Below are 14448 nucleotides of genomic sequence, written 5' to 3'. Positions count from 1 at the left end.
AGCAGGACAAGTCAGAGTAAAAATATTTAACTTCGAAATAATTTAAATCAGTAATTTAAACTGAGATGCTTATTCTTCGTTTATACTTGCACAGCACGATCTGGCCAAGAAAAGTATTTTCTTGAGGTTTTGTTTTTGGAGGGTTTTTTGTTGTTGGCATTTTTTCCCACAAATAATTATCACTTTAGTTTTAGGGAAATTTCTGATGGCTTAGCCCAGTACAGCATGTGATCTGGTTTTATACATCCCAGCTATACTGTAAATCACATTTCCTTCCTCATTTAACTGCTGAGGCAGGAAGCTATCTTACTTCTAATTAAGAAAAAACACTACATCCTGTGAAATGCTAACCCTTATTATTTGTAATTATACTCAACCTCCAACCCCACCCCTTGAAAGCTGCCAGCTGTCATTTTGCAAAAGAATAAATCTTGATTTGTTTCTCATGGCTTCAAAGAATTCACATAGACATAGCCAGGGGGAGGTTCATTAATACTTCCCGTATCTTGTTATTTATATAAAGTCAGTAAAACCACACATAGTAATAGTAATGTATCACATCTAGATAAGCTACTGAATACAGAGTTCCCCATTACCGCATGGATACTTCTATGCTGGCAGCAGCAGAGTAAGTATGCCTCACAAGACTCAAGGGGATTATTTTCACAACACTCCTTTGAAGTAGTGAGATATTATATGTCCATTTTACCATTACTACATGAGTGGCTTAGCGGAACTTAAGAGAATGAAATTATGCAACTGGCCATCAGTGACACATACTACATTCTAACAGTGATCTTACCTATGTTTTGAGTCATCTGCACATTTTTCTAGCAGTCATTTTACAGTTTTCCAGACTTTTTATAAATGTATCAAGTGGTATTAAAAGGTTCCTCCTAGGTCCCCAGCTCAACAATCAGCATTTTTCTCAAAACATCAAGTGAATGTTGACTAACAGTGATGGCTTTTTGAGAAACATCAGTTAAAGAGTGTATTCGTTTACTAAACTTATTTGCAGTTTTGGGGTTTTTTTTGAACAAATGAGAACGAGCTACTTAAAAAGGGCAAATTAATTCCAGGACAAACAGCATTTTTTCAGCCAAGCTGTGACTGAATTTAAATAAGTGTGAAGCTGGCTTTGTCAGGGTGTGCTTTCTTTATAGCCATTAAACTTTTACTAAACACACTGATGTCAGTTAGTCCTTATTAATGGCATGCCAAGTCACCATTCTCATGGTCCTGCCACAGGGAGCATAAGAATCAGTGCTAGAAAACCCTGTAAATGCTCTTCTATTGGCCTCCTTAAAAGCTTTTTCCCCCCCTCCTCCCTCAATCCCATGAGATTAAGTATTCTAAAATAAATGTATTTTTTCAAGAGCAAGAAGCATATAAGTACTTGCTTTCTAGATATGGTAAATATTTGCCACCTAGAGGCAAAATGTAAATATCAGACCAGCATTTCTAGCAACACAAAAAGAAATCTATATTTCTACCCTGTATAACATCCAATTCTTAATTTTGGAGTTGCCAATAATTTTACTTCCTGTTGCTATTGCCTTTCATTTTTATTGCAAATTGCCAATAGTAAGGCCATGCAGAAAAGGTTTAATTTTGCACTACAGGGAAATGACTAACAAGGCTTTTCCATGACTGCTTGAATGTTACCTTGCTTTTGTTCACCACTATCAATTCCAACAATTTAAAGTATTTTTCTTTTGAACTTCATCTGCAGTTTTAAATGAAGAAGGTTGCATATTTATAGAATAATGTGTTCTGTGTATGCTTAACATCATCCAGGTGGGAAAGAGAAATTTTATTCAAATATAAATTTGATTCCAAATTCTTCATGACTTCATGGAGCTTAAACTGATAAATAGATTTCAAATTAACATGAAACAAAAATCTTTAAGACAGCTATCAAAAACCCCTGGAGCCAGCTAAAAGTATCCTGCTTAACAGAAAAAAAAACAACCAAAAAATCCCAAACACACTATATCAAGTAAAACTAACTTATTTTTTACCTGCTCCCAATCTCCAGGATGTTGTTATGTATCATTTGAAGAAAAAAAGTAAACAGGCTGGAACTTGTCTCATTAAAAGTTAAGCTCTAGAAATGGGACAAAACAAAACAACATTTGTACTTAGAAATGTACTGAAACTAAAAATATAGTATAAACTTAAAAGATACACAAACCTTTATGAAAAGTTAGACTGTTGTTGTTCAAACCCCTAAGGTAAGAAACAAAACACCTAAAACCAAGATCTGAATATACACACTAAAAAGCTGCTCACATCAAACACGTGAATGGCACAGGGTTTTGGGTTTTTTTGTTTTACTTTAGGAGAAAAGCAGTTTTGATTGGTGTTACATGAGAAAATAGTCAAATAAAACATCTAAAAACATTTTTGAAGTGCTGGTATATTATATTGATTTTAATGTATGAGACCTTGCTCTTTTGGCCACTTTCTATCCTGTGGAACTATTTCTGTAACTGTCATGTTCTTTACGATTCCCCAATACAGATACATATTACCAACAATTCCATGCATGACTGTCCACCCAGTATGTATGAAGCTTTTTGTGTTAAAAATTGTGTAATAAAAAATTGAGAGCAGTTTAAATCCTTTTAATAATAACTTCATGAGAACTAAGGCAAAAATCCTTTTACTAGTTGCATAGATTAGACACCAGACAAATGCACCCAGCTTTTGATAGAGCCATGTGATATCATGGTTATTTGTATTGAAAAGCAAACATGACACCTGTGGTACTGACACTCAGGCTGACATGATACTTTTCTCAGAATGCCTTTTTTTTTTTAATCACACACAGTAATTGTTTTCAAATGCAAAATATTTTGAAATAGAATGCTGCTGTTCGTGTAGTATCTAGCATAGTTATCTAAATCAGATGTCCACTGGAAAAAAAGAACAAAACCAAACCCACATACACATCATCATAGATACATCTAGCTTTCATTTTCATCCATGAAATGGTACTCATTAGGCTCTCTGCACTCTGTAGGACCCTGGCATTGTGCACTACCCATACTGTACATTCTATTCTTATGTCCATAGGTATAAAAGATCATTTTACTTGTATGTTAGAAGCATAAGTTGCCCTATGTCAAAATTTTCCACTGGCAGGTTTAGAAAAAAAATTTTAAAGAGGAAGTAGCCTGTGAGAAAATACCTGTCTGGTCATCTGATGCTCAGGAATCTTGTAGATTGTTATCATGGAACACCATGATGCCAAGCAATAAAATGTATTAAGGAACTGATAGAGCATATGACCTGCTTCTGTGCCTTTCCCTGTCATGCTCCTTGCACAGAAGGCAGTCTTGAGAACAAACATTTGGAATTAGTACAGTTCTCTGCAGCACAAGAATAAAAACAACATAAGGATGATTGCTTCTTGTAATAAAGCGTTAGCTGGAGTAAATTTAAAATACATATAATTTTTAGCTGCACTTTTATTCACTGAAAGTGAGAAAACTCTTTAAACAAAAAATACAAGAATTGATCTTGTTTTGTACTGCATTTTAACTCTTCTGAAGAGTTCATTATTTTCAACGTTGGCAGTAGTCATTAAAATAAGTTGTGTTCTTTTTAAAGGTAATTTTTCTAATCTGTGCAGTTTACTATTCAAGATGCTACATATACTTACTTAGCTAGTTGGCTTACAATACATTTTGCTCATTCTTACTTCTGTATGTTTTGGAGATAGCAAGTGTTGAAGCCCTTCTTTACTAGATAGTTAATTTTCTTATTTGAGAACTGTTGCATCAAATAGTGGAATTAGGAAAAGAAAAAGAAAGCATTGGTTAAAATGAAAGTTTGAAACAACAATGAGAAAATCTGGGAAAAGTCTAGATGGACATTTTGTCAGATTTCTTGCCTGGTGCACTCCTTCCACTGAACACTGAGACCCTGTTATAAACATCAAAGAAGAGATGACAAGAATTGTTCTACAGAAGGTGCTGGGTAACATGAACAGAGGTGGTGTCACCACATAATATGTACATTCAATTAAAAAACCCCAATCTTCCTCCAATTCTTCTGTAGCTTTCTTTTTCATTTGAAAAGAAGCCTCCTAATATTTACCTGTTCAACTACTATTGCATTTTGCAATGAGGCATTCTGCTGAAGCTGGGACACAAACTGCTTCATGTCTGGCATAAAATCCTTGAAAGTAGAAACCTGTATATTGAGTGTAAAGAAATACATGACAAAAGCAATAGAAAATTCAAGTACCAGACTCTTTTATTCAGTGAAGGTCAAAGGGCCAGCCTTATTGCCTTATTTTAATTCAACAATTCTGCTATTGTTAAAATGAAATATCTCCCTCACATACCTATTTTCACAACACATTTATATTTATTCTTACTAATGCTGAGTAAAAAGTGTAAGAAGTAAAGAGTAAGAAGCAGCTTTGCTACTTCTGGAAAATATCCAACACTATTAAAAAAGGGTTTATGAAGTAATTGCCTAATTCAAATTGTGACCAAAACCCAAAAATATTCCTTGGACCAAAACATATCTACAGCAGCAAATAGAAGAAATCAGCAAATCATACATGTCTCCTATAGAATCTCCTGGCTTTTCCACTTGTGGTAATCATAATCACAGCATAGCGCCGTATGCAGTAGACAGTTCTTTTCTCAGGGTTTAAGATCTGTGAAATCACTTCCACAAGTTTATTGTGAGGAATAGTATCATAAGCCCTGGACACATCAGCCTGAAATAGAAGAAATATCTTCCATTACGTATTCATCAGTATCACTATAAACGCTGTGGTAGCATGAAAAAAAGTATTGTTGTAGTATGTAAACACGGCGGAAGGATAAATCATGTAGGAGTGAAATTATTGCATCATTCAGTCCAAATTCATGACAAAACAAAAACTCATTGCTTACCAGCAAAACCTCTCCTCACTGATCAGTGAATTTTCCCTTACAAGGAATAACGAAACCATCAGTTTAATAACAAGAATTGTGCTGAACAGAAGATGAAACCATACGCAACCTTAAATCTAATGCTGAACCTTCAATCATTTACCTGAAGTTTATTACTGATATTTTTATGTATTTAAATATTTTAAGAAACCTTCTTCTCCATATGATCATGGAGGTGACATCTTAAGCTGCAAACCCAGATGTTTTACCTCTCCTAAACCTCATATTGCAATCTCACCTCTGCTTTTACTTGTCATAGTCAAAATTCAAAACTTTCTGAAGAAGAAACAATCTTAGGAGAACTATGTCAATGACATGATTCTTTGGCTTGAAAGCTAACAAGACAATCACTGAAAGTAATTTCAGGACAGGATGACAACTGACATAGGACAGCACAGGAGTGGAATCCCATTACAACATGTATAAATTTGTATAATTTACATACATCTGTATATATTGCCCCAATTCAAAGTTATGAATTGAGCTCAAACGCAACATGCTAGACATAACGGAGAAACAAAAGTGTTAAGAAAACTCCTTCAAATAGTGGGATACGACCAGCACTCATTTTTTTCACGTGGGAGAAGAAGCTTGATGGAGACACTAGAGTTCAAGGTTCATTTTCAACAGAAACTAATGATACTGGGATAGAAGAGACCTATTTTTAAAAAGATGCTGAATTTATCCAAATGTGCCATAGCAAGTTTTTCCTGATTGCCCTTTGGGAAGATGACTCTAAAAGCATATCTGAGCTTTTATCTTTGTCCCATTTTTATACCTAAGTAAATGTAACTGCAAAAATCTAGTGCATGTGCAGAAGCAAGAGCTGCTACATGACAGAAAGATGGACAGAAAAATATCCAAGCAAAGGAATTGCAGGGACACCCCCCTCAAAAAAACAACCAATCCCCCACCCTAAAAAACCAACCAGACTCTGTGTTAAGTAGGCACAAAAGTTTATTTTGAAAAAGAAATAATTATGTACTCAGATCACAGCTATAAAAGTATCTGCACAAGTTGACTTTGAAAAGTTAGTTTGAATATGTAATGAAAAACATACCTTTACGTAGTAGAAATGAGGAATTTCACCATCTGATTCAAGAACCTTTGTAACAAACCTCTTCCATGCCTTGTAGATATCATCCTTCCCAAACACTGAAGAGCCGATAAAACTGGTGTTTATAGTCCGTTCATAATTTAACACACTAAATAGATTTTTTAGTCGAGTGTTGTAGTGATGCATCTAAAGAGACCAAAGAGAATCACCTTAAAGTATGTTGAAATGTATTAAATTCTGTGCAATACACAGATTTCACATTTATATGAAATATGAGATTAAATTTATATATTTACTATATTATTTTGGTCCACTGCAGTTTTCAGAAAGCCTGAATATAGCTGCAGTAACTGCTTGGAAGTGACAAAACAGCCTCCGACATATTTTTTTGTGTGTGTGCATTTAAATCCTATGGAAAATGTTTTTTCTGTACTTAACTCTTGGAAATCAAGGTGTAATAGCTAAGGAGATAAACAGATGGAGTACTCCAGCAAATAAAACTGCCACCAATTAGAAGACAACTTCTTAAATATCATTCATTCTCTCTGCTGAAGATTATCACTGCAACAAGAACAGCAAAAAGAACATGAGATTTTAGGCTAACTCCAGCTACACCATCAGTTGAGCCTCTGGAGGTACTTTATGCAAGTGTGTTAGCAAAGATTTAACTCTCAGCTATGGGAATAGTAAAGTACACCAGAGTGGCAGTGAAGTCATGCAGGTTGATTAGCTCTGCAAACACCTTAAGGAAAAAAAAATATTGACAGACCTGTCAACAGAAGACTGTTGAAAGGGCAAGCCATACAACTGAAGAAAATTTTAAAAACCTGCACACGTAGCGTACTTATGAATGTTTAGAACTTCAGAGAAATCCTCCAAAAATGTATAACCAGAACATAAAAGGGTTCTTACTCTCAATGGTAGTATTGTGATCATATGGATACAATGAAACCACTAATTATGGAAGCATTCCAATTCATCTGAGAACATTTACTTTTGCACTGAAAAACTCAATTACAAGTTTCAGTGTAAAGTTGGCAAAACTAAAGCACACCAAAAAATGTGTAGTGTACTACTGCCACTGCCTCCAAAACAACTTGATCTGACTTTACTGTTTTACATAAGGTAAGTAATTATGTTCATTCATTGGCTGATCTTGCAAAATTATTTTGACCAGTTTATAAAACAAAGATTTCTGAAAATTAAGATGCTTTCCTGAATTACTGCAGTGGTATCTTTTCTGTTACAGGCCAAGTTCCTAAGAAAAACAGTCAAAAGGGTAGAGATGTAGCTCACAGGTAAATAGAAGCAGCAAGATCAAAGTAATCACCAGTAGAAAAGTTCCTCCTTTCCTTCTTAATGAGCAAATCCCAGGATGGCTCCTTTTCACAAAAAGCACACCACCTTTTCACGAAGCTGATGGCCATACGGATGTTAGCAGGTGAGTCAAGAAAAGAAAATCGAGATTGGTTTCAAACCCAGTCTGAACTAGACCTAAGGGACCTGGAGTTGGAGTAGTCACAGTAACTCATTTTCATGTTATAGAAGAAATTCCCTCGAGCCTCTTAGTTCCCCAGAATAGATCTAATCCACAGAGTTAAGATTTTCGCAAAACCTAAAGATCTGCTGGAATCCCTGCAGAATGCATTAAAAGACTATAAGCTCTCAGACAAACCAGATCTCAGACAACCTGCTTCATCCCAGTGCTTTGAGCTCCCCATTAAAAATAAAAAGTAAAAAAAAAAATTTGATTCAAATGAAAACGGAAGAAGGATGTAAAGCAAATACATAAAATCCTTGAAACAAAACAAAATCTACACTGATCTGAGGATAAATTCACAGAATGGGCTCATTTCACCATGTATTTTGCAGCAAAGTTTGAGAGTTGCCCAAGAATCAGAAGTTGATTTGCTGGATATTTGGGAGATTCTCTCTGGCAATTCATCTGGATACATTCCAGTGTTGAGTTACAGAAGCTGGCCAAGACTAGCCCTGCAATTCCAAACCAGCTTCCAAATTCCAAAACCTAGAATATTGTCAGACAGAAAGAACTGGAAGATCATCTTCCTTCTACAAGTTAAATACTAGGAGGAAAGCAGAGAGCAGAAACAAGCTGGTTATGGTACAGGATGAAAAACTGAAAGAGTGCAGGATAAAAGGCTATGACAGAAACAAGCTGAGTAGCCATACAAGTTCTGGGGAAGGAAAAAAACCACAACAAAAACACCCCCAAAAAATTACTACATCACTTCCATTAGGTTGGAAGCCCTAAACTGATGAGTAAGATGATTGTTTTGCACTAGACACTTTTCTATCTTGGTCTACAACCTGAAAAGAGAGAGAACACTACTACCACCTTCTCTTTCATGGATTTATGAAAATCATTAGCTATGCTTTGTGATTAGTTTAGACAGATGAGGTCTGTCTAAAAGCTGAAGACCCTAGTGTCCTCAGTTATTTATCAGCATTCTCCAACAAGAGTCTGTTGCTCCCACTTGTCAGTAGATACAGATATGCCCTCTCAGCTCCAGGACAGACAGGTTAGCTCAAATCACCTACCAACTACACGGCTGACTTTGAACCTTCATCTTCTTCAGTATATTCATGTCATCCTTTATAACAGATCTGTTAGAGGAGCAGCTGCCATGCTTTAAAGGTGCTGTTATTTCCAGATTAACTGTGTGCAGACCCTCAAATCCGACAGTCTGATTGTCACAGAAAGACTATGAAGAAATAACTCTTCAGAACAGCTTTTAGTTGATGCCCGATAAATCTGTCTGGGATCACATACTGAACAGTAAGTACTAAGAAGCCATTGACCTCTCACCCATTTGGGGAACATTTAATCTTGTGCACTAAATGGAACTCAACCTTAAGGAAAAACAATTAATGCAGTCATGCAAGATAGTGAAACTGGGTTCCCACTACGTCTTGTGGTTAACTGGCCTGTTAAATAGATTATTCTGTGCACTGCGTGTTCTCTCTCTGTTCCCACACTGCAGTAATTCCCAGATTCCTTCCTATCTCCCTACTATGCTTGATCCAGCTTCCTCACCCTTCTTAGAACTTCTGTAGCACACCCAGTTCACCACTGTTTGGCACCCTGGGTGAACTGGGCACCACAGCCAACTAGCCGATCAACGCACACAATCAGTATTTCAGGTAAATCCCAACAGGCCAGACTCATCCATCCCTCACCCTCTGGTGTGCCAAACAAATATGACATGTTAGCTCAGAATACTGAGTATCTTTGCAATTTCCGTCCTTCTACTCCCACAGATGGTCAGTGCCTACCACAATCAGGCATAGTTAGCAAGCCTGAGGGAAAGAGATGGAAAGAGAAGAGAAGAGAAAGAAAACACCATTACCTGACAGGCCATGCCATTCTGTTAGATTCATTTCCTTAAGACAGGCTTGCAAACAGAAGTATGTGATTCTGGACTTGGAAGCTAGTGGTAATTAAGCACTAGGAAGGGAGAAGCTAAGGCAGACCTATTCAGTCATTCTGATTCAAATGTTCCAGGTCACCATGTTAAAACTAGTTATATTTATATAACATAAAAAACCTCACTCACTTTATTAGCTGCCTACATTAACCCACATAAAACAATAAAGAAAATAAAAACCTTCTTTTCTCTGCTTTCCCTGCTGAATGCTCGTGCTTCAACAACACCGCTCACTTTCACTATGGGTCTTAACCCATTCGCTTTGGGAATGAACCGTAGTTTTGATGCCATAGGAACACATTTTTTTTGACGGACAGCTTCAATCTCCTCTGAAGATAAGGCACGTAGATGTACTTTGGCAAAATGGTTTCTAAAATATAAATACACACTTAATGTAAGCAATAAGAAAGACAGTAAGTTAAAATATTTAATCTCTTTATGATAATTGAAGCCAAATATTATTCTGAGAAGATAATTACAAATACTAACCTCTGCAAAAAGTGACATGGAAATCTGAATTTCAGAACAATTTCACAGTATCTTAATGACAATGTAATACAATAATAAGAGAGTACACATTTCTGCTTCATACAAATTAAGATAATTTTTAAAAAAACTTAATTAACACAAATGAAAATTTAAGCACAGATTAGCTGAGTACATTTGAACATTACAAAATATTTTTTATGCAAGACAACAGGAAGTTGGGTATTTCTCATTGTTTCAGAAGCTTGAAAGACATTAACAAAGTTGAATAGAACCTTCTGAAAACTATGTTAAGATCCAGGGAAGGACTTACACACTGTAATGGGCTGTTCTACTCCCCAACAGTTAGGGGACTTACTACTTATTTAAAGTTATAGTGAGCTGAGATACTAGGTACATATACAATGTAAGGGCATTTAGGTATCCAGTAACAATTCAAAAGAACCGATCTGCTGATCAGGTATCAGCTAAAGTGAACACTAGAGAATAATGAAGAACGGAAGGCTCCCAGGTCACAGATTCTGAGCTCCGTAAGTCCGTCTTACCAGGAAGTGTGTTTCCCCCTCAGGCACCCCCTCAGGATTTACAGTTCAGTTCAGTCCAAATCAATCCTTCCCCATGCAATGAGGCAGGAAGAGGAGGTAGTGCAAAAGCCCTCACTTTTACTTAAGAATGTTTTGTTAAAGTGGCCTACTTGCAATGCAAAAGACCTGGATCCATCTCCTGCGCTGCTTCTATTGTTCAGAAGGACAAAATGTGCCGTTCCAAAAGCCCCACAGCATAGTGGTTAAGGATACTCCCCCAGGAGGGAAGCGAGACAATTCAAATCCCTGCAGGAGGAGGGATGCAAATCTAACCTTGCATGCAAATTTTTGTCATCCCACAGGAAACAACAGGCTGGTTTAGCAAAAAGAAGCCACACTATCACAAAAGACAGTGGATGGTTGGTGGAAACCTGCTAAGCATGCTCCAGGAGACACCTGAGAAGCCAAGCATGCAGGTAAGCAAGGCACACAAATACTTCTCTTCTGTATGCCAACACAGCTCCCATACAAGATAATGATCCAGCTGCTTGGGACTGTCAGCATCTGGATGATACAGGACATGACACCTAGAAGGTATAGGGGCATCCAGGGATGGCAAGCTGAGCTATTACTGAGAAACTTTTTTGAGGATTTATATTCAAACTTTGGAATTAAATTTCTGGTACAGATGTAGCCCAAAGTAAAGAAGAATGGACAGGAGATCACTTTTCTACAGCTAGAGATCACTATTCTTTATTATGACTTAAATTCTTTCCTGAACCCAGTAAAACTTCATCATCTATTATAGTACTAGCTAGACCACTAAGATAAAACAAAGAACTCCAGTTCAACAGAAACAACTGAATGATCAAATAGCCATAGCTTTGCAATTCACATTCAATACTGAGGGAAAATAAAGCCAACAAAAACAACTATATAAAAATATTACTTCCTCTGAAAGTGAAGACAAAGGCCAATTATTGGCAGATCTTCATCATTACTACCTCTGGCCAGCTATAGAATTGGATAACATTTTGCCAGCAGTAACATTCTTTGTTTATTTCATGGCATTTATATAGCAGCCCTAATGATTTTAAACGGGTGCTAATCTAGTGCCACTGAACCACCCTACTCTCATTTGTACACTCACGGCACTGCTATGCACTGGAACTTGGAGAAAGTTGAGTGGATGGTGCTGCTGCCTTCTGACATCCTGCCACAATCCGATGGGGGAAGATTTAGAATTTCTGCAGCATTTTCAATCCTCAGCATCTACTGTGTGTGCCAAGGGCAGGGAGGGTGGTTTTTTAAAACATAACTTGGTATTCTGTGGGTCGCATAACTTGAACCAATTGTATCATTAAATACTGATTTTTTTCTTAATAAAGAATAAGTACTATTTTAATTTGGGGTGTGAAGTTTGGTACAGCTTCAAAAATAAATACAAAGTTGTCTATGTGCAAAAAGTCCAGCACACACTAACCTCCACCCATACAGCAAGACAAACATACAGACTGAGGTCCCCTCCCAGAACTGTGGTCCATACTCTTTACTGGGATTCTGCACAGGAAGATCTGCTCATACAGACAGCCCTTCAGGATGGGGATTTACTCCCTAATGACAATGCAGTGCAAAGGCAAGATCACGAGTCAAGTCCAGATCCACTCAGTTCATCCTCTTCCTCCCAAAGGAGAAAGCAAAAGAACTGGAAATGCATCAGTGGCTCTGCTTCACTGTGAACACCTTCCCGTGAGCCAGCTCCAGATTCCTCAGAGCAATCACCACAACCAGCTCCAGCTGAAGAGGAGGAAGAACCAGGACAGCCATAGAAAAGCCATTAGGGCAACAACTGAGGCCAACAGATACTCTTCCTCCCCGGAAGATGGAAGCAACTCAATAGCCTTTGGCACTGATTCACCAACAGTGACTGAAAACACTGCCTGGGTAAGAGGGCATAGTGCCTGGAGAGTCTTGAAATGGCCAAGGAAACACAGGAAGCCCTCAACAGTTGTCTCCTAATATATCTAAATGCCAGTTTCTCTCCTCTCATGTGAAGCAGGCAGCTTGCCACCTGTATGAACACAGTAAACCAGATTAGCAGGAGACCTCACACTGCACAGCACACTCAAAAAAGCAGAGTGCTGAAAGCCCTAGCCTTGTTGAGTGAAGCTGAAGTGCAGCTGCTGGGGTCAGACTAAAAGTCCATATAGCTACGCATCCTGTAGCCAACAGCAAACACCCTGTCCTTAGAGCATGCCCTTGGCAAGCACGCAGCAGTACTTCCTTGGGATGCTTCCCCAGCTTCCAGTAATCTGCAGTTCAGAGACTTCCTGAGCCAAAGGTCAGAAGGGGCTTCCTGCACAGTGGGAAGGACATCAGAAGAAACGGGATCAGCCCAGCTTAGGGTCTTTTGGGTTCAGAGCACCTTGTCCTTACATGTTGACTTTTTCTGGGAAACAGGATGGGGACAAAAGGGCTAAACTAAAAAATATTTGTTTTCTTTTAATCACATACCCCACTAAAACCAGCATTATATCTAATATGTACAAGTTAGTTCTTAATGATACTTTATGCCAAAAAGTAGCTTTTGAAGTACATTAAAACTACATAAAACACTAACTGCAACACTGAGGCTGTTAGTTTGAAGACAAGACAAACAGAATATGTGGGACTGAAAATCATATCTTACTACTACTATTTAAATTGCATATTGTGTGCTACAACTGCAAACTAAATTGAGGCCCCATTATATGCAAACATATATGCAGAAAACCTGCACTGGAGATACCAATGTTGAAATCAGGGAAGGAGGGAAAAGAAAAAAAATCACACATATAACATTGTAGACCAACAGACCACTGTGAAAGCAAAACATTCACTATATAAAACGACTGTTAAAACACAAGACATCAAGTATGCTCATTTTGCACAGTCCCAAAGCTCTCTCAGACACCAACAATTTATAATGAAAACCCAGACGATGTGAACTACGGAGATGTGTGCACAACATTCTCAATTAAAATTGCCTTCAGATCTTTCCTATTTTCTCACTTAATTGCTTAAAAATTGATCTTAAGTAATGCCCTAACTTTAAGACCAAAAAAGCAGCATTGAATTCCACAGCTACACTAAAAAAGCAGCTGCAGCTTTTAAATCCCCCAATCTTGAACAAAACCAACCAAAAAAACCCCTGAAGGCTACTGTCTGAATTTATGAACAGAGTATTATAGCATTTCAGTAGAGGTGTGTGGGGTTTTCGTGGGGTTGTTCTTTTGGTTTTTTTGGGGGGTTTTTTTTTGTTTTTTTTTACAGCAGCTGAAGTAAATTGAGTATTTTTAAAATTAACTTTCCCAAGGTTACTTTGGGATTCCATCACTATGCTTTACTCATTATTAAAAGGTGTAAAAAATTGACTTATCAAAACAAAGTCCTCTTCATAATGTATTTTATTATTGCAAAGGTTACTCTTCTCCTACCAAAGAATTTGGTAAATATTTGGCGAAATATGAATCAGTTTTCTCACACAATATATTTCTGAATTTACAAGCTGTGCATACTACAATCACAGGTTGAATCACCTTTTTGGAAATTACGCAAATATAAGGAGGATAAATGGGCAATAAATAAAAGCAGAATTAAAACTTTACACTACAAAACATGAGATTTCCACATATTCCATTAATATTTGATTAGTTTTCCAATGTTACCTAATTCCAATGTTCTGTAACTTGCCCCAAATAAACTTTCGGTAGTAGAATAGCATGTTTTTCTGGAACATGGTCTCGGTGATATAGAAAAATGATCTGAGCAACTCAACAACATAGGTATCCATCAGCCAGTATAGGAATTTAGCCAAAAGTTCTTCACGGAGACAATGTTCATAGGCGGGAACAAAGTGATCACCTTCAATAAACAATTCAAAGGTAGTTATAGTAAATATCAACTATTTGTATTAGTGAAGAAACAGAACATACAAAAAA

At 37.2% G+C, this 14448-nt stretch overlaps 1 protein-coding gene across 1 annotated transcript in view; it reads right to left on the bottom strand.

Annotated features, from left to right (window-relative positions):
* TERT (telomerase reverse transcriptase) overlaps nt 1–14448 on the bottom strand; it is a 32011-nt gene that overhangs the window by 12892 nt on the left and 4671 nt on the right. The window contains 6 exon segments of the mRNA XM_010288841.1: nt 2022–2107; nt 4105–4200; nt 4577–4738; nt 6016–6198; nt 9639–9828; nt 14176–14371. Of these exon segments, the coding sequence (XP_010287143.1) occupies nt 2022–2107; nt 4105–4200; nt 4577–4738; nt 6016–6198; nt 9639–9828; nt 14176–14371 (913 nt within the window).

Source organism: Phaethon lepturus, unplaced genomic scaffold (assembly GCF_000687285.1).
Source record: "Phaethon lepturus isolate BGI_N335 unplaced genomic scaffold, ASM68728v1 scaffold48456, whole genome shotgun sequence".
In the NCBI taxonomy this organism is placed as follows: domain Eukaryota; kingdom Metazoa; phylum Chordata; class Aves; order Phaethontiformes; family Phaethontidae; genus Phaethon; species Phaethon lepturus.
This window is presented reverse-complemented; position numbering and strand designations above follow the sequence as displayed.